The 27,580-nt window shown below is 36.2% G+C and overlaps 1 protein-coding gene across 1 annotated transcript in view; it reads right to left on the bottom strand.

Moving 5' to 3' along the window:
- LOC142343916 (cullin-4A-like) overlaps positions 1–27,580 on the bottom strand; it is a 414,013-nt gene that overhangs the window by 93,314 nt on the left and 293,119 nt on the right. The window contains exon 2 of the mRNA XM_075395314.1: positions 3,579–3,784. Coding sequence (XP_075251429.1) covers positions 3,579–3,729 — 151 coding nt within the window. The 5' untranslated portion in view covers positions 3,730–3,784. The remainder of the gene's footprint in view (positions 1–3,578; positions 3,785–27,580) is intronic.

Below are 27,580 nucleotides of genomic sequence, written 5' to 3'. Positions count from 1 at the left end.
GAGACATTGTCAAGAAACTGTAACTATCGATAAACTTTAATACACCCACTCTAAACGTTCTAGCTTTGCCATTAGTACTAGGCAAGATATCAATTCTTCTGCTATTATTCTGTTTAAATATCTCATTAAATAATAGATTGAAGTCATAGCCTTTTCCATTATGAAATATTACTGGAATGAAGTTTTGATGTTTATAGTTTAAGTTACAAATATTACATGCTGGGCCTCTATATCTACCTGTTTGGTGACAATGATCTCTAACTTTATTAACACAGTTTTTATTACAAATGTGACATATATCATTAGCACCATGATACAATTTATCTTCTGTGAATAGCATTGCTTTGTTTCTCTTAATGCTATGTTTTGTTTCTATTTCTAATAAATCTCTAACATAATCTTTGATTCAGTCTGGACCAAAGTATGATTGGTGTCTGCTATGCCAACTTTAACCAAGAGCAATAGGTGGATGTTCAGATATCTTATATGTATTGCTACCAATCTTTTCATCGGTTCCTTTCATGTAACATTCAATATCACTAAATATAACATTATTCACTTCTTGTTGTTTATGTTGATTCTTGAATTTAATTTGTTTTAACTTAGGGCAAACAATCTTTGGTTTGATTTGGACACAGCATTCATGAGTTTCATATTTATATTGAGAGCTAAACCAATAGGTACAACTATCACAAAACCAGAACTTTGCATGTTTGGTATTGGGTCTTTCTAGTAATACTTCCACATTTTTAATTAGAGCACAATGTTCATTCCAGACTAGAACCCTAACATTTTGTCTATCTTTTACAAAGTTAGAACATTTCTCTAGGCGTTCTACTTTTGCTATGTTACTATCTTGAGTAGGCCTGTAAAACCAATTATTGATATTATATTTATTTTGGATTTTTGTTATATAATCATATGCAGTTTCATTATATTCCCAGTCATCGACTAGATTATTAATATACTTATTTTCTCTAGTTGCATCTTGGGTCACAGGATATAATGCGGCTGTAATGCATAATCTTAAGCAATTAAATGTATTACTTTTAATATTTAAAGTAGCTTTTGTTCTAGTTCTTAGATTTGGTGGTAGTTCGATATATGATCCTAATGATGGTTTAGTTCTTTCTATATTTAGCTGAATGTCAGTTATTCCAAGAAACTCATAATCATAGCCATAACCCTCATATGTTTCTCCAGTATTATCTAGCCATTGGTTTAGATCCAGTCGATGATCTTTAGTCATATATTCATCAGTTCTAAAGTTTATAAGAGTTGTCTTAGTCTCTTCTTCTTCTCTCTTCTTATATAAGCGATTGGCCGTAACTTTTTATTTATATGATTTAAATGTTTTAAACCCATCTAATATGTAATCTATAGGCTCATTAATATCATTGATATAACTACCCGGCTTAGTAATATATAGCTGTCTTTGATTAATGCTTGATTTAATAGTATAATTATATGCGAAGCAGGTTCCCTGATTAGCAAAGCTTGGATCAGTTGAGATAACACTTTCTCTCATGTGTTTATTCATGCGAGTTTGTAGACCAATCTGACTTTTAAACTTATCGCCACAAACCCAGCATGGTTCAATTTTAGCTATATCTATGCCAGTTTCAGTTTCAGTTTTAATAATATCCTTAGTATTAATAATATCAGTTTTAGTCTTAGTTTCAGCTTTAGCCCTAGTTTTAATAATATAATCATCTTCATCCGATTTATACACCCTCTCCAAGATTTCTTCTTTTTCAGACTCAAACAATTTCTCCAATAGTTCCTTATGTTTGAGATCGTATGATTGATGCCTGTATAAACCCTTCTTTGATTCGAAGGATAAATTACAGACATCGCAGAAGTTTATGACACTAGAATTAGTTGATTGAGACATGATGTATTTATTTAGGGAAAATTTTGGAAAAAATAATTTGTCGAAAATGAAATGCAATAAGTGTAAAAATAAGTCTTGGAAAGAATGTTGTAATAATTGTAAAGAATTAGAATATTCTTGTTATGTATGTAAAAATATGGTTAAGGTGAAAGATTATATAGAACATTTGGGATATCATTATTCTGATCCTGATCAATATCTAGCATGTAGTATGTGTAATGTTTATAAACATATATCATTATATAGATTTAGAAATAGGAAATGTAGACTATGTATTTATCTTCATAGATATAGATATGGTCATACTAGAAATCAATTCAGAGAGCATGTTTATAAGTATAATATTCAAATAAGCTAATTCTTCTGTGATGTAGTTTTGGTTTTTATTGATTTTTTGATTGAAAATAGAGCTAATATATAGTAGTGAATAAAATGGGGGTATAAGCAAGTAGTAGGTATATAGAGTAGTGAGGGGAAGAAGCTCGAACAAGTGCATGAAAATTTTTTGAGGGGTTTTTACTATGTAAAAACAGCTCAAAAATTGAAATGCGCTTGGAGAGCACCTTTTACCCACTACTGTCTCCATGTGCATTAATTAGTTATAGCAAGCGTTGGCAGCCCAAATTAACTGTTTTTCAAGAGTTGTTAGAAGATTATCAAGAGTTGTTATAAGAGAGTATTATATAACGTCATTGGATTATTTAACTTCAAGTAAGGTTGCATGTTGCGTGATCATCATTACTCACTTAAACGGTAAACGGAGGGAGCGTCTCAATAACTGTTGTTGCCCAAAGAGAGTAAAGAATCAACCCCCAAAACTCTCTTGCCCAATGAACGGGGAGTTAGACAATGCCTGTTTTCATTAATGCTTTCTTGCCACCCAATGAGAGAGAGAGTACAGACTTTTCGCTTTTAATCTGACCCAATGAGAGGGGAGACCATCAAATTTCACCTCTCATTAAAGTATATGAATATAAGTGAAATAATGATACGCCAATACTACCTTGATAAAACATCCACTCTATTTTTAAATCACAAAAAAGCAGGGATTTGGAAAAATCAATTGCAATTAATTGTCTAGACAAAAAGAGGAGCAATCAATTAATTTAATTGGCAAAACATTGAAATCAATTATTGATCAATTAAATTTGGGGTTCTATCAATAATTTTTTTGACAGATCTGAAAACAATTTTGCCTTGATTTACCCAAAAATGTACGCAAATGGTTATATTATCTGAATTATTCAATTTCTAATCAACGACGAAAATATTTTTAACACCCAAATCTGTCAAACTGCATACGATCTTTGACAGAAGTTTGTGATCTGGGAACTTTTTCTCTAGTTGCGGGTTTGCGACCTGACTAAATGCTGCTTCAATTTCCGCCAATTATTGAGCAATTAATTGTGTCGTTCCAATCAATTGTTGCAATTAAAGTAGAGTAACCAATCAATTAATTGCCAATTATTGCAATTACAATTAATTTTTCCAAATCCCTGCAAAAAAGGGTCAATTAAAAGAAAGCCCATCCCCGAAAAGGATAGTCGGTCACCTCAGGTAGTCGTTATTGTTAAATCACAATAACAAAAACATTCCAAATCGACTTTCGATATCACCAATTGACCCCAAAGTCGGCCGCCAGATTAATTGGTAAGAATTTTAAGATAGATAGAAAGGTACATACTTTTAGCATTTTTGATGTTCAGTTTCCGTGCAGTTGTTCCATTCTTCCTCATCATTGTGTTATGCATTCCATTTCGAGAAGAGACGGCTGAGAAATTTGACAGCGGGGAGGGGTTGGTGGGAACGCTAGTCGAGCTGTCAACTTCCATCATTGCGCGAAAATGCCTGTTAATCTAGTATGTTGTAATATAGCATAAGTACAAATCTGAAGAAGGTGAACAGTATCTCGAAAATAGTATCGAACCGGGAGTACCACCTGGAGCGGAAACGGCTCCTACATTTCACAAATTCGTATGTTAAAAAAATTCTTTCCAAACTGCAACCGAAACGAACATCAATCCCCTATCCAACTGTTGAAACAAGAATCGTTTACCACAAAAACGAATTCCATTTTAAATTAAAGGAACTCTCGGCTCTAGGAGTCGAGTCAAAAGGTGGACATAATACTAGAATAATTAGGTATCTAGACTCTCCTCCCACGCAAGAGAAAAACTATTATTATAAAGGGATAGCTGACGCTAAACATACCATAAGTGTAAAAGGATTATGCAGATAAATGTACTCACTGACAAAAGTAAACAAAATGAATTTCATGGTTAATAGCCTGTTTTTGAAGTCAGTCTTGATCAACATAATTTTGGTCGCTCTTTTCTATTTTCGAGTTAATCGATGCATCATCATCAGAAGTTTAAAGGATATTTTTTGGTAAACTGGCAAGCTTACTCACAGAGATAACAAAGATAGAAGTTGGCAAGTTTTCAAAAAGCATCTGTTCCATAGTCCCATATGAAATCTGTTCATCTTGCTCAAAGCTGTTCAGTTCGCCGTGCAAAACCTCGTTTAAAATTACGGAGGCATAAGGAGAGAAATTATATTTACTCTGGTGATATACATTATACATTACTTAGTTCAAGATTTAAAAAAGGATCGTCAATTTAAAACTTTCGTACGAACGTTTTCGAACTCTGAGTTCATCGTCAGGTTATAAACAATACAAAATGCTAAAAGGAAAAGCCAGAAAATAAAATGCAAATCACTAAAATCAATCATTCAAGGATATTTAAAACGAATTTTTACATATCTACAATCGTATCTACAAAACATTTGCATCTGAGTAAAATACATTTTCGACTTGATGTAGCAGATACATATCGACATGTTTTTCATTAAAAAAACCTACATATATTTCTTTAAACTAACTTTGGTTTTGTTCAATTGTAAAGTTGAAATTTTCGTTTCCTAACGTGTCTTTCAAGTTGCATTTTTATCTCCAAACTAAGCTTTCAGTGTCAATTCTCGTGTTCAGTATTCGTCGCGCGTGTTGATGGCTGGTTTCAATGTTCTTATATAGAGCGCCTCTAGTGTTATTAACTTAGATTGGTTGCTGCATTGGTCTAATATCTTCCACTGGAAAGCTGTTTTATCATCGTTGCACTCGATTGCATGTACTCCCATCGGTGAGTCCTATAGCAGCCGCCCGCGCGCAATATGTATTGTCTTTTGTAATTGAGCGTGGTACTTGTTTAAAATACAAGGATTGAAGTTTAATAATAAGTAGATAAAAGCAGAAGAGAACGGTTTCAAATAAATGAAGATCTAATTGAGTGATTGACTCTGAAGGTAGGTTCATTATTCAATGAATGAGTTTTATCCTCAGTTTTGTCCGTACCCAATATCGGTTCTATTACCGTGGTAAATGAACCAAGTAAACACTGATATGTCACAATTGTTAGTATTGCTCGAAGCCCGAGCTTCGTCTATTTCAAACTGTCGACACCTATCAAGATTGTGTCAGTCATTCATCAAGTAATAAATTAAAATTTAAACTAAATCTTTGACCTTGAAACCCAAGGTTTTTAGTACACCCTTTTTTTACATACATGCGACACTCACACTGCCCCCTTCTCAATAAGAATAGAGTGTGCCTCTCACTCATATAAAATCAAACAAATTTTACAGCTCTTGATACATGAACGTTTTAAAATACAAAAGTTTTGTGCTTTTCAGATAAAAAGTTTAGGTATCAGTTTTCGTCATTCATGACTTTCTCTGCCTCGTCCAGCCCGAAATTGTTGTACGCTTCTCACGCCCCATTGTTCATCAGTATTTGGTATGCTCGAATAATGGTCTTGAAAAACTCCTCATCTCCACCAGCAGCAGGCTGCGTCAACAAGCTCATTTTGTGGTAGTGTTTTTTGATCTGATCTTTTGAAGCAGAATTTTTTACCAACGAAATCTCGTACAATGTTGCAGGCCGATTCAATAAATTTTTATGCCGAATCTCGAATAAAACCTTTTCTGTGGCCTTCGTTTTTGCTTTATCGTTCTTCAAAGGATGCTTTTGTCTATCAATTATAGTGTCTTTCTTTCGGCACTCACTCGCCAAGTACTGGTTATAGTCACTCACTCGCCAACTGCTGAAGCTCCGACCTCAATTGGTCATTCTCTTTCTCCATTTTCTCCAGGGCTTCGCTCTTTTTATCAGTATTGACTCTTAGATCGGCCAACTCCTGCTTAAGTAAGTCGATTGACTGCTCTTGTTCGGCATTTCTAGCTGCCGCCACCTTTAGGTTATCTCTTAGCGCCTCACACTCGGCGCTCAGTTTTCCCAATGCTTCTCTTGTTGCCTCTTTGGCTTTGTCGCAATGTTTGTCTAGTTTTTGTCGAAGCTCGACAAGATCCTTTTGGAGTAAAGAGTTTGTACTCTTCAATATCTCTAACTGCGTGCACTGGTTTTGCAGTTCCACTTCAGTCTGCAGAGATCGAGACCGAATATTGGCGGGTGCCAGAAGTTCTAGTGTAGACACATTCTGAGTCCGTGACAGACAAGATTCCACTCGGTACACTCCCGGGGAAATCTCCGAAATAACGTTCCACAACTCTGGCATATAGTACACATATTCACCAATTTGTGGGGTCTCACTGCTTGCTATGTTTAATAGAAACCATTTTTGCTTCTAAAGTTTCTCAATATTTTTAGCCTTGATCTCAAGACTTTTCCCATATTTTTATTGGTCTTGACCTCAAGACAACTCATTTTAACTTTTTTTTGGTCTTGAACTCAAGACAAGTCATTTTCATTTTTTTGTCCTAAACTCAAGACAAGTCATTTTCATTCATTTTTTTTGGTCCTGAACTCAAGACAAGTTATTTTCATTTTTTTGGTCTTGAACTCAAGACAACTCAATTTCGTTTTTTTTGTCTTGAACTCAAGACAACTCATTTTCGTTTTTTTTTCTTTTTTTACACAACCGACTCTTTCAAGGACGCTTTCTCTTCAATCATTTTTTTTTGTTCTCGACGCTCATTAATTAATTTGAGTAGTTGATTATACATACGTGTTCCCGTTACAGGGTCGAGATTCCGCAACAGTTGTTGCCAGGAGGCTCCATTAATGACTAATCCTAAATAGATGAACAATTTAGGAAAATTTTTCACAACTTGGAATATGAGGTAGACTGTTAAGACTGTCACAGCAATGTCCTTAGCTTTTAACCAAACGTATAAGCTTTCAGTTTTTAAGTTACAAAAAATTGTTATTTCATTTGTTAGAAAAAATTGTTTTTGGAACTGAGCGTTCCAATGAATAAAATTTTCTTGACTGTATTTTCCATCCGAATCTCGGAATGCTTCCCGACTGATAACTCCTTTACCATTATGGCGAATTGTTCGAGCAATTTGACTCTGTTTTACGTCTGATATGGAGAAAAGGCTGCGATGCAGGTTTTCATCACTTACGTTTAAGTTATTATTCCTCGACCACTGATATATCTCACGATTGAATTTCTTCAGCGTTTCTCCATATTGTTGAAAACTGCCGTCTTCTAATTTCACAACATTTGGGTACAGCGGGTTGCATGCAGCGATTGTATAATTATGATACAAAATTTTTGTAATAGTGTCCATATATCTAATAGAAGAAAAATTCTGAGCCTCTACTAACACAAGAACTTCTTCTGTGCAAAAAGGAAGTTTAGTTATTGTTGCTACCATCTTTGCAAATTTATGAACATATAACAAAGATCCTAATCTTTCGACGTGAGATCCTTTCTCGAAGAGCGTTACCGATGGACTAACAATGTTTTTTGATATTTCAATCATAGTTTGAATTTTTAGTCGTTGAATCTCGCATTGGAGCGTACTAATTTTCATAAAAAAATCTTCTCTCTCCTTGAGAAGTTCGAAATTTAAGGTGTCAACAACGCTTGAAAGAAACATTTCCATGGTTATTTTAAGTTTACCAGTTTTCAGTTCTGAACTTTCCTCGGAGTAAAAAACACCTGGAACTCCGGTTGTTTTCACCTGCTGTCCACACAAACTAGTTGCTTTTTCCTCTAAGATTTCTAATGCAAAATCTTCATAATTGTTTTTTTGTAAAATTTTTCCGCTGATAAAGTGGTCTTGTTGTTACCAAAAATTTTCACAGGGTCCTCCTTATTAAAGTGTTTGATCGTTTGACATGTTTGCTCACCTTGATTTTCGAAAAAAATAGTTTACTAAATCGTCTTCAAAATATGTGGTTTTGATAAAAACAGTTTTCGAGAAACCTAGGGGATCCTTAAAGCTTAAGAGGTTTCTTTGTATCAGCTTTCCCCAAATTGTTCCGATGTAAAGTTTTGCATTGATCATCACATTTCCAATAAGTTTTAATCCTGTAGGTGAAACCCACTCTACAGGCTCAGCATACATAGCACCTTTTCGATTATTTTTTTTCATGAAGCTCTGATTATGCTCCTCGGCATAAGTAGTTTCACTTGCTCGTTGTAAAATATTTTCCGTTACTGAATTGTTGACTTTAAAGGTTTTATCTCCAAAACCTGGCAAAGCAAAGTTTTTGTTTTGCCAAATGCTCCTACAGGTTCCTTCGTTTAATGGATATGTCGATTTTAGGAGTCTTGAGTTTTTGGTAATAAAGACAACATCGTCATATACATTGCTCTTTTAAGTGCAGACACAGTATATGCCGCTTCATACATGCAAAATCTTAATTTTATCTTGAGCTGAACATCAGCATATATCAAACTACCTTCTTCTATTGTTTTCGATACTCGAATTCTGTTATCACAGTTCCTACTGTGATCCAGAGAATATATTTTTGTTGATACGATATTGTCAAAATCATAGCCGTATAATTTAATACAAAGTGAAGGAGAAGCAAAAATGGCTGGCAATGCCAGATACAAACATAGTGATATTCCATCACACGATGCTCCAGACGAAATCGTCTTTCTTTTCGATTCCATTATTTCTTTCTGGATTTTCCTGAAACAAAAACATCATCAGTTTCCTGGCTGCTAAAGTAATCCTTGTATGTACTCCACGTATGTAAAAAAAGGGTGGACTAAAAACCTTGGGTTTCAAGGTCAGAGAATTTGTTTAAATTTTAATTTATTACTTGATCAATGACTGACACATTCTTGATAGGTGTCGACAGATTGAAATAGACAAAGCTCGGGCTTCGAGCAATACTAACAATTGTGACATATCAGTATTTACTGGGTTAATTTACTACGGTGATAGAACCGATATTGGGTACGGAAAAAACTGAGGATAAAACTCATTCATTGAATAATAAATCTACCTTCAGAGTCAATCACTCAATTAGATCTTCATTTATTTGAAACCATTCTCTTCTGCTTTTATCTACTTATTAATTAAACTTCAATCCTTGTATTTTAAACAAGTACCACGCTCAATTACAAAAGATAATACATAATGCGCACGGGCGGCTGCTATAGTGGCGACAGAGATTAAAAGTAAATAGAAAACCACCACCCAATAATATTGAGCGTTGTACTAATTTCCAAGAGAAATCTATTTTTTGTTTGAAAACCAATTTTTAAACTCGAGTTCGACGTCTTAACATCACGACCTGGAAGAGGAATTGTGGACTGCTGTCGGGATTCGACAACAACAACTGCCATCTTCGAACTTTCAAGTGAGTACTACCTAAAAATTCGAATAGCATAAATCAGGGCGTACATGTTTTTTTGATAATAAATTAGCGTTCAGAAACATAAGTATTTTAATTTGACTTAATTTGACTAAAACTCAAGCATTAAACCTCGAGGTTTTTTTGCATTTATTGAGGAGGGAATTAGAGCTTCAATCATATTTAAAAGCTGTTAACTAGAGTGTCGGAAAAATAGTTCGAGTTTCGAACAGAATTAGTGAAACATTTTGAATAACAACAGCTTTTAAAAAAATAAGGATGGCGCGGCACTCCTCAAAAACGCTGTTACCGGAACCGATTACTGGATCAAATGATTTTGAAAGTTATATTACACACTTTGAGCTCTTGTCACAACTTCAAAAGTGGCAAAGAAAAGAAACAGTAAACGGCGCCGAGACCGAAATTGATGAACGGCCGCATTATTTCGTGTTAAGGTTACAAAAGTCGGCTATTGATTTCTGTCGTACACTTTCGGAGGACACTAGAAAGAGTTATGAAGAGACCGTAAAGGCTTTCAGACAACATTATAATGAGAAACCAGTAGTGTTCCGGGGGAGGCTAGCTAGGAGAGTCCAGCAGCCTGGTGAAAAATTAACAGATTTTCTCGCTGATTTGCAAACTTTAGCCTTAAAAGCATACCCTCAGGAGTCTAATGAGATAAGAGAACATCTCATTTTGAGGGGATTCCTCGAAGGCATAGAAAATAGTCAGGTGCGACTCGACCTGAGAAAGAAATTGGGTGACGCGGATATGACTTTAGACAAAGCTTTAGAAAGAACACTACAAATTGAAGCAGTCACGAGAATTGAGGAGGAGGATAATGAGCCGCGGGTTTCTGCCATCCAGTCGAATGAAAACACTCAACTGGTTAGTTCGATTAAGGATTTAGTGACAACACTGCAGTCTAATCAAACTAATAGGCAAAAGAATCAAAAGTTTTCATCGCAAGGAGCGCGGCCAAAAGAGTTTCTGCGCGGTAGTGAGCGAAGTTCAAGAGAGAACAAAGATAGAAATAGAAATACTAATAGCTATACCAGAAGCAGCGCTGAACATAGACGAAACAATTACGAAAGTAGAGCGCGTTCGCTAACAACGGGAGGTGAAAACAGAAGTCGAGGTCGATCGCACGAGAGTCGTGCCGAGCAGTCGAAGGCAGCGGTGAGTTTCGAGAAAGAAAAATGTCGCCGTTGCGGTCAGCTAAACCATTCATCTAGGGAATGCAAAAATTGTTTCGAATGTGGGAGCCCAAATCACTTCAAACGAAATTGTCCGTATTTAAACGAGAATTAGCTGGAAATGGCAGGGCTTCATTTTCAGCCGGCTACGTAAAAAGCTTGCGTGGCGGAAACAGCCCAGTGGAGGCGTTGTTTGCAAAAATAATGATAAAAGACAAATTGATAATGGCCATAACTGATAGTGGAAGTAGTGTTAATATTATAAGCGACACACACTACAAGCAATTGGGGGAACCGAGCCAGATCAGAATGTGCAATAAAAATATAAAAGCTGCCAATAACGGGAAAATGCCTATAATGGGGTCAACAGATATTCAAGTTCAATTTCAGAAATTTACATGTGAAACAACAGTTAAATTTCTAATGACCAGAATTGAGATAACGCCTTGTTTATTAGGCATGGAATTCTTGTACAATTTTGACTGTATTTTAAACCTCAGAAAGAACGAACTTTTTTGCGGGGCAATTGGGAAAACATTACAATTGTCCCCATCCCAACGAAGTAACAAGAATCTGTTTTTAATTGCTGCTGAGGATCACGAATTACCTCGTCGCTGCGAGGGTTTCATTAAATGCAAGATTATCGATGAAGAAGGTAACATAACACAGCAAACAGAGATTATAGTCGAACCCATGAAAGGGTTTGAAGACAAATCACACTTATTAATAGCGAGATCGCTGAATGACATGGTTGATGATGTCGTATGGGTTCGAGCTCTGAACCCTACATTAGAATCAAAGAAAGTTTACAAAAATGCGAGAACATTGAAAAAATTTCAAGAGTACAACAAAATAACCCTGACAATAATAAAAAGCATAGGGACGAATTCGATTTCGAGAAACACGTGAACTCAAGTTCAATGAGCTTGTCTTGGGAGGAAATGACAAAAAGGAGGTCACTTTGCACAAAAAATGAAGTGATATTTTCGCGAAACTCATATGATATGGGACTTTGCGACCGAATTTATCATAAAATACAATTATGCTGTGCCAAAATTAAAAAGGATGCTGTGCCATTCAGACGTACATAAGGCAGCATGAGCTTTGAGAAAACAGAAGCCATGAAGAAAATTGTCGAAGACTTGGAACGAGATGACTTAGTCGAACCAACACACTCTGATTGGGCAGCACCATCATTACTGGTACCAAAAAAAGACGGAACCTACCGCTTAGTTGTAGACTACCGTGGTCTAAACAAACAAATAGAGAAAACATGCTGGCCTTTACCACGGATTAATGAGGTTATTGATTCACTGGAGGGAAACATGTACTTCTCAAACATTGATCTTCTGTCGGGATACTTTCAAATGGCGCTGGAAGAAGAGAGTCAAAATGTAACAGCTTTTATTACACCTTTGGGCCTATATAAGTGGAAGAGGCTCCCTATGGGACTAGCTTCTGCACCAGGAGCTTTTCAAAACCTAATGGAATTAATTTTTGCTGGTCTCTCTTACGAAGTAGCTTTAGTTTATCTAGACGACGTTATCGTTTTCGGAAGAAATTTCGAAGAACATCTTAAACGGTTAGAGCTGGTTTTCCAACGTTTATCGGAGAATGGATTAAAGATTAAAGGATCAAAATGCAATTTCTTCCAAATGCGCGTCCGCTTTTTAGGACATATTATATCTGAGAGTGGTGTCGAGGTCGACCCAGAGAAAGTAAGAGCGGTAGAAAAAATGAAAGAACCATCATCCCTAAAAGACGTCAGGACTTTTCTGGGCCTTGTGGGCTATTATCGAAAATTCATTCCGGGTTTCGGAAAAACAGCAGAACCTCTTTACAGGTTACTAAATAAATCAAATAAATTTGAATGGAGTACACAAGTGCGGTAGCAGAGTTGAAGAAAAAGCTTTTAGAAGCCCCAGTTTTAGGATATCCAAACGATAGGGATCAATATACATTAACTGCCGATGCATCGTTGACAGGTATCGGAGCAATTCTTACACAAAAACAAGGAACTGAGGATAGAGTTATTGCATATGCTAGCAAAACTTTGAGTAAAAGTCAACAAAACTACTCAGCAACTAAGAGGGAATTATTCGCAATATGTTTTATCTTTTGTAAAAGTGCGTGGTACTTGTTTAAAATACAAGGATTGAAGTTTAATTTTTAAGTAGATAAAAGCAGAGGAGAATGGTTTCAAATAAATGAAGATCTAATTGAGTGATTGACTCTGAAGGTAGGTTTATTATTCAATGAATGAGTTTTATCCTCAGTTTTTTCCGTACCCAATATCGGTTCTATCACCGTGGTAAATTAACCCAGTAAATACTGAGATGTCACAATTGTTAGTATTGCTCGAAGCCCGAGCTTTGTCTAGTTCAATCTGTCGACACCTATCAAGAATGTGTCAGTCATTGATCAAGTAATAAATTAAAATTTAAACTAATTTTCTGACCTTGAAACCCAAGGTTTTTAGTCCACCCTTTTTTTTACATACGTGGAGTACATACAAGGATTACTTTAGCAGCCAGGAAACTGATGATGTTTTTGTTTCAGGAAAATCCAGAAAGAAATAATGGAATCGAAAAGAAAGACAATTTTGTCTGGAGCATCGTGTGATGGAATATCACTATGTTTGTATCTGGCATTGCTAGCCATTTTTTGCTTCTCCTTCACTTTGTATTAAATTGTACGGCTTTGATTTTGACAATATCGTATCAACAAAAATATATTCTCTGGATCACAGTACGAACTGTGATAACAGAATTCGAGTTTCGAAAACAATAGAAGAAGGTAGTTTGATATATGCTGATGTTCAACCCGAAATAAAATTAAGATTTTGCATGTATGAAGCGGCATATACTGTGTCTGCACTTAAAAAGAGCAATGTATATGACGATGTTGTCTTTATTACCAAAAACTCAAGACTCCTAAAAACGATATATCCATTAAACGAAGTAACCTATAGGAGCATTTGGCAAAACAAAAACTTTGCTTTACCAGGTTTTGGAGATAAAACCTTTAAAGTCAACAATTCAGTAACGGAAAATATTTTACAACGAGCAAGTGAAACTACTTATGCCGAGGAGCATAGCCAGAGCTTCTTGAAAAAAATAATCGAGAAGGTGCTATGTATGCTGAGACTGTAGAGTGGGTTTCACCTACAGGAGTAAAACTTATTGGAAATGTGATGATCAATGCAAAACATTACATCGGAACAACTTGGGGAAAGCTGATTCAAAGAAACCTCTTAAGCTTTAAGGATCCCCTAGGTTTCTCGAAAACTGTTTTTTATCAAAACCACATATTTTGAAGACGATTTAGTAAACTATTTTTTTGAAAATCAAGGTGAGCAAACATGTCAAACGATCAAACACTTTAATAGGGAGGACCGTGTGAAAATTTTTGGTAACAACAAGACCACTTTTATCAGCGGAAAAATTTTACACAAAAACAAATAGGAAGATTTTGCATTAGAAATCTTAGAGGACCCAAGGTTTTTAGTACACCCTTTTTTTACGTACGTGTGACACTCACAGTCCGCCTTGGCATGCTCTGAAACCCTTGTGGTAATATGTCGGCATGCATGTCTGCCCTACATAGATGGATTTTCATTCTTTACACTTGAGTTCATAAACCACGTGGGATTTGAGATCCTTATCAAAGCTAGAAATGAGGCTAAGTAAACAGCTCTTAAGTTTCCGAGTGGTGAAAATTGTCTGGACAGGATGAATTTTGTTCAACTTTTTTTACAAATTCATTAGAGATTGCCTCTTTACTGTAATACAAATTGTCGTGTCTCAGTATTTTCCTGCTGTTTTACGGCTACACCCGCGTTATATCTATGTCCTTTTCTTTGTTCTTTCATTCGCAGCTGTTTAATTGTAACCTTGACGATATCCCCTACCCAATGCCTAGAATATTGATTACGTTCCCAAATTTTTTCATTTTTTTGTCAATGCGTCATGGAACGCTTTCCAATTGCTGGTGGCTCGGAACAGACGGTGTATTGTTCCTTTTATTACGCTTTTCTTATGTTGAAGGGGTGCACAGCTACGATAGTTCAGAATTGTTCCAGTATCTGATGGTTTTTGATACCATGTGCAAAAAAAATGTTCCCCTCCGGTTGTAAAAAATGGCAAACTGTTATATCATCTTTTGTTTCTAATGTAAATTGTAAATTTGGATGGAGGTTATTGACCGCATTTAACAGCTCCTTTGTGTCACCTCTAACTGTTCTCACAAAATTGTCGACATATCTTAGAAAAACTTTAGTTTCGGACGAATGGTTGAGGTCAGTCTGATCATTTTCACGACAGAATGAGCACATCCAGAACTGGTTTTCCATGCTATCATATTCTGTGTTACTGATTTGCTGACATTTTGCGTGGAACCATATATTACAAACTTCACACTCAACACCCCTGGAACGTTGTTCCGGCTGATATTAGTAGTGAAAAACTAAAAATATCTTTACGCACGTTCTGGTTCGTTTAAAGCTTTAGAAACTTTTCTTGACTGTAATTTCCTTAGCATTTTCTGCAAAACTTTAAGAAAATAACTTGAATTTCGTAACTCAAAGTTATACAACTTGACTTCAATTACACTAATGCTCGCTCTGTTAGAAATATGTTCACCAGATGACATTTACGAGTGGTAATTAAACATTACATAACTGACATTTACAGTTAAAGGGAGTATTCTGTTCAGGAATTTAATCTGTTTACATAGCAATTTATTAAGTAAATATGAAATTAACCATATTAAGACAATGATTATGTAGAAAAGTTGAACGTTAAACAAAGCAATATGGCGTGATAATTGAAGGTTCATCAAAAACTAACATAAAACATTTCTGACACAACATTTGACATCAAAGCAATCTTTAAAACAGGAAAACTTAGTGTATTATTCAAATATTAACCAAAGTTTGTTCATAACTGAAATCGAAAGTATGAATTCGCCCACATATCAAAAGCTGTCATAATTTTGGCATTGCTCGTGACATTTAGAAAGCGTATTGACACCACGCAACTGATTGATCGTATAATTATATGGCAAAAACTAGATGGAATTTGAAAAAAAGGAAAATAAGCCGTTCAGGGTAAAGTTGCAAAGTCGATGAACGAAATGAGCATCGAGACTAGCACCAATGGTTAGAGTATCAAGTGAAAAGTACGCCCAACCGCCCATTCAGGGTCCTAAACTCAAGTCCCTAGGAGCTAGAGCACTTCAAAAGTACAGCACTTTTTCAAGGTCACCCGACTATCGGAAACAAAAGTTGTGACCTTGAGATGACAACTATTGAAAATGAAAGCAACGCATAAGGGAATGAGAGTACATATGAGAAATATACACCAGTGACCTTGAAGGTCTTGCACCACGGTTTAATATTTTTTTTCCAACATTTAAGTATGTTTCTACATTATTTCTAATATAAAATTCAACATTGATCGAACTTGACCCAATTCCGTCGCTCTAATAGATGAGAATTGCTGGTAGAGGGCCTAGCTATAGACTTATCATAAAACGATCTAATAATTTGATAAGAAAAATTTAAAGTATTAGTTTTGACCGCAACAAACGTGCTGTCACACGGTGTTCGCAATTGCGACAAGTGCTAGATTGTGTGTTGGTTTTACATTTAGGTGTCTGTAATTTCATTTGTGGCTCCCACGATTTCATCCAAAGGTTTGTCAAAACACCGCCAAGGACGCACCTATTGCCAACCCGTCTTTCTGACAGTACCAACTTTCATTGCATTTGAAATGGACGTTGGTGACGGCTAATTTAAGCAGACGTTTCAATGTTGTTCTAGGTATGTCTGTTTTATCGTCCCTAGCATGAAGCGATCGCAGGGCAATGTTAATGGCATCCTTTACGGGAACGTTAGTGTATAAACTTTTTACATCCAATGATAGGATTTGTTCGTCTTTTTATTTGTTTCAATCTTTCGTGCGTCATTGGTGTTAGTTTCTATGTTTGCTCCTTGAATCATTTGGAAAAAGGGTGTTAGAAACTTGTTAAGTTTATGGTAACAACTTCCAGGGATAGAGAGAACAGGTCTCAGAGGGGTTTCTTTTTTGTGTACTTTAGCTAATCCATACAACCTTGCCAGTTGCGCTCCAGTGGACCTTAAAGCTTCGTAAACCTTAACCGGTATCTTCCTTTTTTCCTCATATCCAAAAGTTCTTTGTTTAGTTCTTTTTCATTTTTCATTACGATATTATCACTTTTCAAGTTTTCTGAACTGCTCGCAATCTAAAACTTTTTCCAGTTTTTCTGCGTACGTGCTCTTTTTCATAACACAAAACCGTAACCCCTTATCAAAAGGAACAGCAATCAGGGCGTTGTCACGCAGATGTTTTTGCACTTTTGCTAATGCTCTATCTAATGGTGTTTCTCTGATGTTTTTTGAGTACCATTTTGCTGCCGCCTCAATTTTGAACAGTTTTTAACCTGGTACATTGTTCTTACGCAGATTTCTTATCAAACTGTCTATGTCCGCCAAGAAATGCAACTCTTTAAACTTGTCCTTTATTGGATGCCTTGGACCAAAATCGAGCAAGTACCTGAAGAATCCCGGCAAAATGATATTATCTAGAACCGCTACAGTCTTCTCATTAGATGCTCTTATCGGTTTGTCTTGCCTTTCAGAAATTTTGGCAAGTTTTCCCTGCAGTCTTCGTTCAGATTTAACTACATGGTTGCGAACTTGGTTGCGCAAAACAAAAATTACGGAGGGCAGTAGGTGGTTATCTAAATTCTTAAGGAGAATTTTTCGACTAGCAGCTCGCTTTTGGTCACATTTACGATGCGTGTCCGCTGCTGTGGAAATTTCCAACCTTAGCAATTTTATTTGAAAACTATGAACCACTGGATCCAAAAAAAACATGTTTTCGGAACGCGAATTTTCAAAAAGTCCAGTATTATATCTGTGCTAAGGCAATTTTTAAGAAAATTTATTCTGCATGTGCTACTTTCATATTTACACACATCGTTTTCATAGTCCAAGTATGGTTTCCAACAGTCTCTTTATTGCAAAAAATTTTCTCAACCAACATCTTGGCAGTTTAAGCATAGCTGAAGGTTTGTGAAAGACCTCCGGTGAGCGAACACCAAGAGATGCTATCACTTACCACTGAGCATTCGCTTTTTCTTTGCCTCCCGTTGATTTTTGCAAAATTTCCTTTTCCCCTGTTCATTTTCAGCAGTTTGCGTTGATTAGATTGACATTTCAACACTAACCCCAGTAATTTAAACTCAATGTCGGGGTCCTGATGTAGTTGGAAGTATCTGCTGATGATATTGGTGTTCTTTTGTTTCCGTCTTGACACCAAAAGCTTCGTTGACTGTATCACTAAAACTCCCGATATTAATAGCTGTTTTAAAGTTTTTTTAGCGCCATACTTTTGACAGTAAACTATCGCCTTGATTCTATCCGAATGACGTTGTAAAAAGGCAACCAACTCCTCTACATCACACGGCGTGTTGTCATTTGTTCCTTTGTGAGGGGTGATGGAGTTGTTCAAGGCGTCGTGCCAAATCACGAAATCACTGCGGTCTTTCAAGTGATCCTTTGCCAGGCGTTTCTTATGTTCTTTTTGGCGTTTCTGGAGCTTGGGTTGAATGGAAGACCCGGAATGGCGGTCACGGACGGGAGTAACAGTTTTGGATGTTTGCTGTTTTTAGGCTTTAATGCATGGAAAAAGGAACTTGCCGCTAGAATATGCACCATTCTTCAATCTGTAATTGTTCCATGATGATCTAGCTAAAATGACATAGAAAACTCAACTAACCCCTTCCTGAGCTTCGGCTTTTTGAATTGACAGATTTTATCAAGATTCAAAAAAATATTGTCAATTCAAAACTTTCTTGCGAACATTTTCGAACTCTGAGTTCATCGTCAGGTTATAAACAAAACAAAATGCTATTATGAAAAGCCAGAAAATAAAATGCAAATCACTAAAATCAATCATTCAAGGAAATTTAAAACGAATTTTTACTTTGTTCATTCTAATAGAAATACCTTGTTTATTCTAAAAGAAATACCACAGCACCAGAAAGGGACCTCCTCTGTGCAATAGTCCCACAGAAGATACAATTCCAACAATAGTTACAGATAAGGCTACTAAAAAGAAAGAAATCTGAACTTATACTAGAACAAGGTATCGAATAAATTCTTTTTCATTAACAAAACCTTGAGATGATCTATAGACGTTTTAATATACGCTTTAATGAAGTTTCATCTGCGCAAACAGGATCAACAATAAAGCCATTACCAATCAAGTAATTCAAGAGAGCGCATCCTCTCCAGGCCAATGAAATCATATCTGAGGCTTTATTCAGGCGTGGTTTCTTGAAGTGGCCAGATGAGACACTGCTCGTAGTAGGGTAATCTTTCACGTCCCTGCTGTTCCTTTATCAAAAGGAACAGCAATCAGGGCGTTGTCACGCAGATGTTTTTGCACTTTTGCTAATGCTCTATCTAAAGGTGTTTCTCTGATGTTTTTTGAGTACCATTTTGCTGCCGCCTCAATTTTGAACAGTTTTTAACCTGGTACATTGTTCTTACGCAGATTTCTTATCAAACTGTCTATGTCCGCCAAGAAATGCAACTCTTTAAACTTGTCCTTTATTGGATGCCTTGGACCAAAATCGAGCAAGTACCTGAAGAATCCCGGCAAAATGATATTATCTAGAACCGCTACAGTCTTCTTATTAGATGCTCTTATCGGTTTGTCTTGCCTTTCAGAAATTTTGGCAAGTTTTCCCTGCAGTCTTCGTTCAGATTTAACTACATGGTTGCGAACTTGGTTGCGCAAAACAAAAATTACGGAGGGCAGTAGGTGGTTATCTAAATTCTTAAGGAGAATTTTTCGACTAGCAGCTCGCTTTTGGTCACATTTACGATGCGTGTCCGCTGCTGTGGAAATTTCCAACCTTAGCAATATTATTTGAAAACTATGAACCACTGGATCCAAAAAAACATGTTTTCGGAACGCGAATTTTCAAAAAGTCCGGTATTATATCTGTGCTAAGGCAATTTTTAAGAAAATTTATTCTGCATGTGCTACTTTCATATTTACACACATCGTTTTCATAGTCCAAGTATGGTTTCCAACAGTCTCTTTATTGCAAAAAATTTTCTCAACCAACATCTTGGCAGTTTAAGCATAGCTGAAGGTTTGTGAAAGACCTCCGGTGAGCGAACACCAAGAGATGCTATCACTTACCACTGAGCATTCGCTTTTTCTTTGCCTCCCGTTGATTTTTGCAAAATTTCCTTTTCCCCCTGTTCATTTTCAGCAGTTTGCGTTGATTAGATTGACATTTCAACACTAACCCCAGTAATTTAAACTCAATGTCGGGGTCCTGATGTAGTTGGAAGTATCTGCTGATGATATTGGTGTTCTTTTGTTTCCGTCTTGACACCAAAAGCTTCGTTGACTGTATCACTAAAACTCCCGATATTAATAGCTGTTTTAAAGTTTTTTTAGCGCCATACTTTTGACAGTAAACTATCGCCTTGATTCTATCCGAATGACGTTGTAAAAAGGCAACCAACTCCTCTACAACACACGGCGTGTTGTCATTTGTTCGTTTGTGAGGGGTGATGGAGTTGTTCAAGGCGTCGTGCCCAATCACGAAATCACTGCGGTCTTTCAAGTGATCCTTTGCCAGGCGTTTCTTATGTTCTTTTTGGCGTTTCTGGAGCTTGGGTTGAATGAAAGACCCGGAATGGCGGTCACGGACGGGAGTAACAGTTTTGGATGTTTGCTGTTTTTAGGCTTTAATGCATGGAAAAAGGAACTTGCCGCTAGAATATGCACCATTCTTCAATCTGTAATTGTTCCATGATGATCTAGCTAAAATGACATAGAAAACTCAACTAACCCCTTCCTGAGCTTCGGCTTTTTGAATTGACAGATTTTATCAAGATTTAAAAAAATATTGTCAAATCAAAACTTTCTTGCGAACATTTTCGAACTCTGAGTTCATCGTCAGGTTATAAACAAAACAAAATGCTATTATGAAAAGCCAGAAAATAAAATGCAAATCACTAAAATCAATCATTCAAGGAAATTTAAAACGAATTTTTACTTTGTTCATTCTAATAGAAATACCTTGTTTATTCTAAAAGAAATACCACAGCACCACAAAGGGACCTCCTCTGTGCAATAGTCCCACAGAAGATACAATTCCAACAATAGTTACAGATAAGGCTACTAAAAAGAAAGAAATCTGAACTTATACTAGATCAAGGTATCGAATAAATTCTTTTTCATTAACAAAACCTTGAGATGATCTGTAGACGTTTTAATATACGCTTTAATGAAGTTTCATCTGCGCAAACAGGATCAACAATAAAGCCATTACCAATCAAGTAATTCAAGAGAGCGCATCCTCTCCAGGCCAATGAAATCATATCTGAGGCTTTATTCAGGCGTGGTTTCTTGAAGTGGCCAGATGAGACACTGCTCGTAGTAGGGTAATCTTTCACGTCCCGCTGATAAAAGCTGTTCAGATATCGAGTAGGCAATTTAACGATGACCGATTTCAAAAGAAATTTCAACAATTCCAGCATGTATAAATCGTATACAATTAGGATGGTAGATTCTGAGAAAAGATAAGATGCACTTTCTGTTTTTTTTTTGTGAAATATATCTTCTTAGGCAGTTTTCTCTACACAATATATATACGACGTAACTTAGAAGTTGTTCCACATCCATAGATTAAAAGACCACATCGAATTATCGGTTCGATACAGGAACGGTAAAAAAGAACGAGAATGATTCTACTCACGAACTTCCTGATTCTAGCGACAGCAAACACATGCTTTGACAAGGATTTCACAATCTTATTGACAGAAACATCGAAAGAAAGGTGTCTCTCTAAATGAATGCTAAGGTACTTCAGAGAATCTGAGTTTTTCAAGCTTTCATTTTGAAGCCTAATATCTGTCAGCGGTTCACAGAACCACATGCATTCAGATTTTTTAACATTCAAATATAAATGATTACAAGTGATCCATTTTTGCAGGTGAACAATGTCAGAACCAAGAAATCTGTCATCTGGAGTTTCTGAAGTGTACACAGTTGTTGTATCATTTGCGAACAGATAAATGTCTAAAAATTTGCGAATATTAAAATAAATCGTTCATATTTATAATGAAAAGGAGAAGGCTGACAACTGACCTCTGTGGCACACCTCTACTGATTACTTTAAAGTCTGAGAACGCTCCAATGATGAACACTGTCTGTTTCCGGCTCAGGAAATAACTGCGACAACAACTCAAAATGATTTCTCTGACGCTATAGATTCCTAGTTTCTACATCATCAAATCATGATTAACGGTATCGAGTGCTTTAGTGAAGTCATGTAAAATCGCAGTTTCTCAACTATCTCTGCGGTTGCCAAAACTGTACTACATCTATTTCGAAAACCAAATTGTTTTTCACTAAATCCTTTGTTCATAAAGCAGTACAATCTGGTATATATAGCACGTTCAAAGAGTTTGCTAACAGGCAAGAACAGAAAATATTGATACTGTTCGAGAACTGCTCACCTCAAACATTGAGTTTTTTTTGAAAAGCCAAGTTGCGCGTGCCGTTTTGAGACAATCTGGAAAATTTCCTGGTGGAAATGAACTGTTTTTAAGTGCAGTTAAGTTTGGAGAAATCACCGGAAGCATAGATTTCAGTATTTTCACAGAGATATTATCGAGTCCAGTTGATTTATTATGATTAAGTGCGGCCACTATTTTCTATACCTCTTCATCACCCACTGGAGAAAAAGCATTGACTTTACGGCTATATAAAAAGTGAAAATCCTCCACGTCTGAACCGATTGATCAAGTTTTTTGCCTGTACTTGTCTTGAAATACTCATTGCACAAATCAGTGTCTCACCATCATCAACAGTAGCGTCACTCTCGATTCGAAGTGAGATTTGTTTGCTCTCTACCGAGCAAGTGGTTATATCGTTGATGTCTCAGTAGTTATTGCCATTTGTAGAAATTGTACGCAGGATCTTATAGTTATAATACTGGCATATTAATGAACACTAGCCTGTTCAACATTTTCCTGGCCATTTTTTTTCGGGAATGAATTTTGAAGGTTTTCTTGACTTTTTGAATTTAATTCATTTTTTTACAGCTCGCTGAACTTCCTTACCAAACCATCAAACCAGGGCACCTTTCTCCTACGAGAAACTTTTGTCTTTGTTGTTTTATAACTCTGGATGAAAGACACAAAAAAACATTATTGAAATATTCCATGTCAACATTCGGAACAAAATAATACTCTATTCTACAAAATTGTCATTCGAGATCAAGCAACATTCTGCTATGATCACCTTCATTGCAAAGAAATCTAATGCGTTGCCTTAGCAAGCTTCGTCGGTTGTTAGTAACTTCATAGGGCGTGGTGACGGATGTAGCGTGATGATTGGTTATTGTAATTGGAAAAACCCTGCTGCTCAGAAACATATTTCTTTTACATATTGTATGATCAATCAGAGTAAATGATCTCCCACCGATCCCTGTTGCTCCAGCAATTATTTGTTCCGCACCCTGAATTTTGAGAACATTGGTGTACTTTAAGGTTAGGACGTCTTGCTTGAGTAGATGGAAGTTCATACCACCGACTCAGTATAGGCAACCAATATTTTCAGAGAATTCTTCCAAAAGCCTATCAATGTCCGTAATGACTTTCTCTCTAAAGTTGGAGGGCGAATTATGAAAAAACAATTTTATGTGAGGGGTATATTTCAGCAGGAAAATGTTTTCAAACTCTGTCAAACACTTCAGCTTCAATAGAATCAAGCACATATCTATACCAGTGTTCTGATGTTTGCTAAGGTGACAACGGAGCAGTAGAAAATGTGTAATTATCAATTTTGAAATGAGTTGAATTCGATTTGTCCTCAAATCACGTCTTCATGAGACAAATGATAGCATATTTAAAGTTTTTCGTGACATGATATTGGAGTTTGTTAAAATAAAGTGTTTATTTGTAAACCAAATGTTGAAATGCAAAATAGTACGGTTTGTCAAAGTATGATTACTTTAACTATATGAAGAGTATTTTCAGAAGGAGAAGGATCCTTTATTTAAAAGGATTGGTTGCATGGTTTACAGAGCGTTTGACAATTTTGGGAAACGCTTTTTGAACATCATACAATGTTCTTAGCACTATTTTTGAATCATTCGCATCACATGAAACAATCTTTTTACTCTCCGATTGGGTACATTTGATTGAAGGATCTTTGCGCAAAAAAAATCTCGAACGCCATGGTGTCACATCATCATTGAGATAAATTTTAGCTCACTGAAATTTCAAGTTTCCTTGTTTCACATCAATTCTAATTTTTTCTCTTCGAACAAAACGAGCAATCAAAGGTCGCTTACCGCTAGTTCTGAAGGGAAGCCGATTAGAGATCTGAAAATATTAGAAGTTACCTGATGAATTAGATGCGCACTAAGGTGTTATCTCGCCCAAAATTGGTTCAGTTCGCCGAAAATGATCTATTTTCTTAAAAGAAGCTCTTGATTCTTTGCAATTTATTGCAAAAAGGTTTATTGGAGAAATACGATGCGATTTTGAAATCAGGATTGAGTAAAGTAATATATGTAGTTCTTGATGAAGATTCGTTTCACCTCAAGGAGTGGACTTGGTGTCTCATCCACGCAAAAACTTGCTCTTCTCGCTTTTCAGTTTCAGCAGTGGAGGCACACAGAACTCTATTTCCCGTCTTGATGAGGATGTTGTTGACTTCACCTTCAAACACGCCTTAGAGAGCTGGTATGGGGAGGCACATTTTGAAGAGGAACATGACACTGAACACCAAACAGACTGGTCCCCAAAAACATAGATCTGAAACTGTCCACTCAACATTTAAACGTTTCAGTATGTTTGAGTCTGGAAGGCAGGGTCTGTAAATGCATATGTCTTAAAATGATATAGTTAGACGGCTAGCACGGCAAATACAGGTGCCAAAAAATTATAAGCAATAATATGTTGAGAACTTGTCAAGAAAATCTAATTAATCTAGCCGGTGGTTTTTGAGGTGCAAGTATCCGCTAGGTCTCCTACTGTAACTTTTCTAAGAGATCGTTAACAAATGCACCGTGATGTAAAAAACGAACCCAGAGTCGGCCCTTTTTTTAAACAAGTATCCTCTCTGGCAATCTATGTTTCAAACGCAGCGTGTGTGTTGGGACAAGTTTTTTTTGAATGTTCATTTGAATCTTTTAATTTTTGTGTACTCAGCTGAACAATCCTATGACAAAATCAGTAGGCCAATGTTTGTTATGTTGGTTAGCTATTTATTTACTTTTTTATCATAAATTTGAAGCCCAATTATTACTTTTAAGATCTTTATTGGGTCACTATGATGATCATCCTCCCGTATTTTGTCACCTATGATTTTTTGTTACAAATAAATTGTTAGGTAGCTCCTTTTTTGGTCAAATTCATTACTCAAGTGCTGAAGAATTACAATGATCGATGACATTTTTGATAGAGTCTAACTGCTATTGACAGTTCAATCAATATCTGACCTTAAAACAAAAAAAGATCTATCTGGATTATCTCTGTACGTAAGCTTATCAGTTTTTCCATAATTAGATCTATTAAGTTTCTGTTGATTTCAAAAAATCAATAAGGACAACCATATTTGTGCTGACTAACACTGACTTCAAAAACACTCAATTTAAATTGTAAAATTGCTCTTTGTACTTTTACTTTTATCAGTGAGTGTTAATTCCTTTCATTTAAATCTCTAGCCACGCTAACCTCTTTGATTTGATTCAACAAACCGTAGCTTCAGTTAGTTTAACTTCAGCGCTAGAATCGAATCACTTTTAGAGATCAGACAGCAAGAGCCTTGATGGGCTGCTTACCCCCTCACCATCAAATACAAGTAAGCAGCTTCTGTGATTTGTTTAAATAGTGGACTTGCCTAACCCTGGTTGCCTTGAGAACGTATCGCACGCCATCCAACCGGGCACAGCAGTTGCAAGTGCCCGAAAACTAAGAGCATTAAAAGCATAGATAACTTGCCGAGAGAAGCCAATTGTTCCAGCCTATGGTCTTTGAGGTGCAAAGAGCTGCCAGGTCCTCCTCTGTATCCTTTCTAAGAGATCTTTACAAAATGCTCTGGGATGTCAAGAACGATCCCAAAGCCGGAAATTTTTAAAACAAAGACTCTCTTTGGAAATCGACGGTTCAAAAGCAGCTTGTGTGTTGGGAGAAGAGATTGTGACGAGATTATTTATTTGTTGCTTTTCATATTTCTGTACTGAGTTGAATGATGCAGTGGCACCGCTATTAGGCCAGTCTTCATTATGGTAGTTACGTTTCTAATTTCTTTTTACAACGACTTTGAAATCCAGCAACCACTTTTCAAGCATTTAGATAGCCATTATGTAGATTATCGTCCCGCATTGTTTCCACTATAATTTTTTGTCACAAAAAAATTCTGAGGTATTTGTCTTGTTCGTTGAATTCAAAACTCGTGTGCCCAAATCATATAACCACCGGCCCTATTATTGACTGGAGTCTAAGTCTGGTTTGTTTTAGTAATGGAGTCGCCTGCTTCCGTTTGCCTTGAGAATGTATCGATTGCCAACCCGTACACAGCAGCTGCAGATGCCAAAAAAATAAGAGCAACAAAAAAAGCATACAGTGAAAGGCTATTTACTCCAGCCTATGTCTTTTAGGTGCAAGGAACTTCCAGGTCGTCCACTTTATTGTGTCGCAGAGATCTTTGTAAAAAACTATGCGAATAAAAAAACCAACCCAGAGCCGGCGTCTTTTTAGACAGAGAACCTCCTTGGCAATGAAGGCTCCAAACTCTGCATGTGCTTTGGGACAAGACTTTTTGAAGCAATTTTCTAATTCTAGCTCTTTTTTTCAAAATTGAGTTGGATGACGCAGTGTCAGCACTGGTATGCCAGTCTTCCTTATGTTGTTTATTTTTTACTTACTTTTAACCACAACTTTGACACCCCGAGGTCATTTTTAAAATCTTTACCGAAACACTATTCAGGTTATCTTCCCCCTTTTTTACAACTTATGAATTCTTTGTTTTAAAAAAATTCTGAAACAGTTGCCTCACTTGTCCAATTTTTTACACTTGTGCCCAAACCATATAAGAGCCAACCTCATTAATGACTGGAATCTATGATTTATTATTTCCTATTGACAACTACTCAATATCTGACTTCAAAAGAAAAAAATTATTTGGGCTATCTCTGTTGGTAAGCTTGTCAGTTCTCCCAAACTTAGATCTAATAATTTTCTGTGATCAAGCAGTGATAGCATTAAAATGAAAAAGAACAACCAAAATAATGTTGACTAGAACTGACTTCGAAAACAGTCAATTTAAAATGTAAAGGAGCTCATTGTGCTTTTATTTTTGTCGATAAGTACTACTGTTTTTCATTAATTTTTAATTGAAACAGTCACTGTGAAGCCAAAATCACGCCACGTGCTGGCCTGTAGAAAAGAAACAGCACTAGACTCAGGTATCAGAATTATTTAAAACACTTTTTGAATACCTGTATATTTTATCTTGTATCTGGAAGTTATAATGGAACTGAGCTTCACTTAAACCGTGGCTGATTACAGAATGATTCAGAAAAAAAACAAAAAAGATGGGTTATTCAGAAAATGTGATTCGATTGAAACGCTTGTTAATTCTATTAACGGTCTAGTTAATAATAGCTAGTTTTCAAAATCTCTTTTTAAATTTTTTAATGAATTGAATGAAGAACGCTGAAGTATGAAAATTATGTTAACTGGAGATTTTCTAGCGACACTAAACACAATAATTTGATTCAGCAGACAGTGGTTTCAGTTAGTTCAAC

This window comes from Convolutriloba macropyga, chromosome 1 (genome assembly GCF_964194025.1).
Source record: "Convolutriloba macropyga chromosome 1, txConMacr16.3, whole genome shotgun sequence".
Classification (NCBI taxonomy): Eukaryota; Metazoa; Xenacoelomorpha; order Acoela; family Convolutidae; genus Convolutriloba; species Convolutriloba macropyga.
Note: the sequence above shows the minus strand (reverse complement) of the source record. Positions and strands in the feature narration are given on the sequence as shown.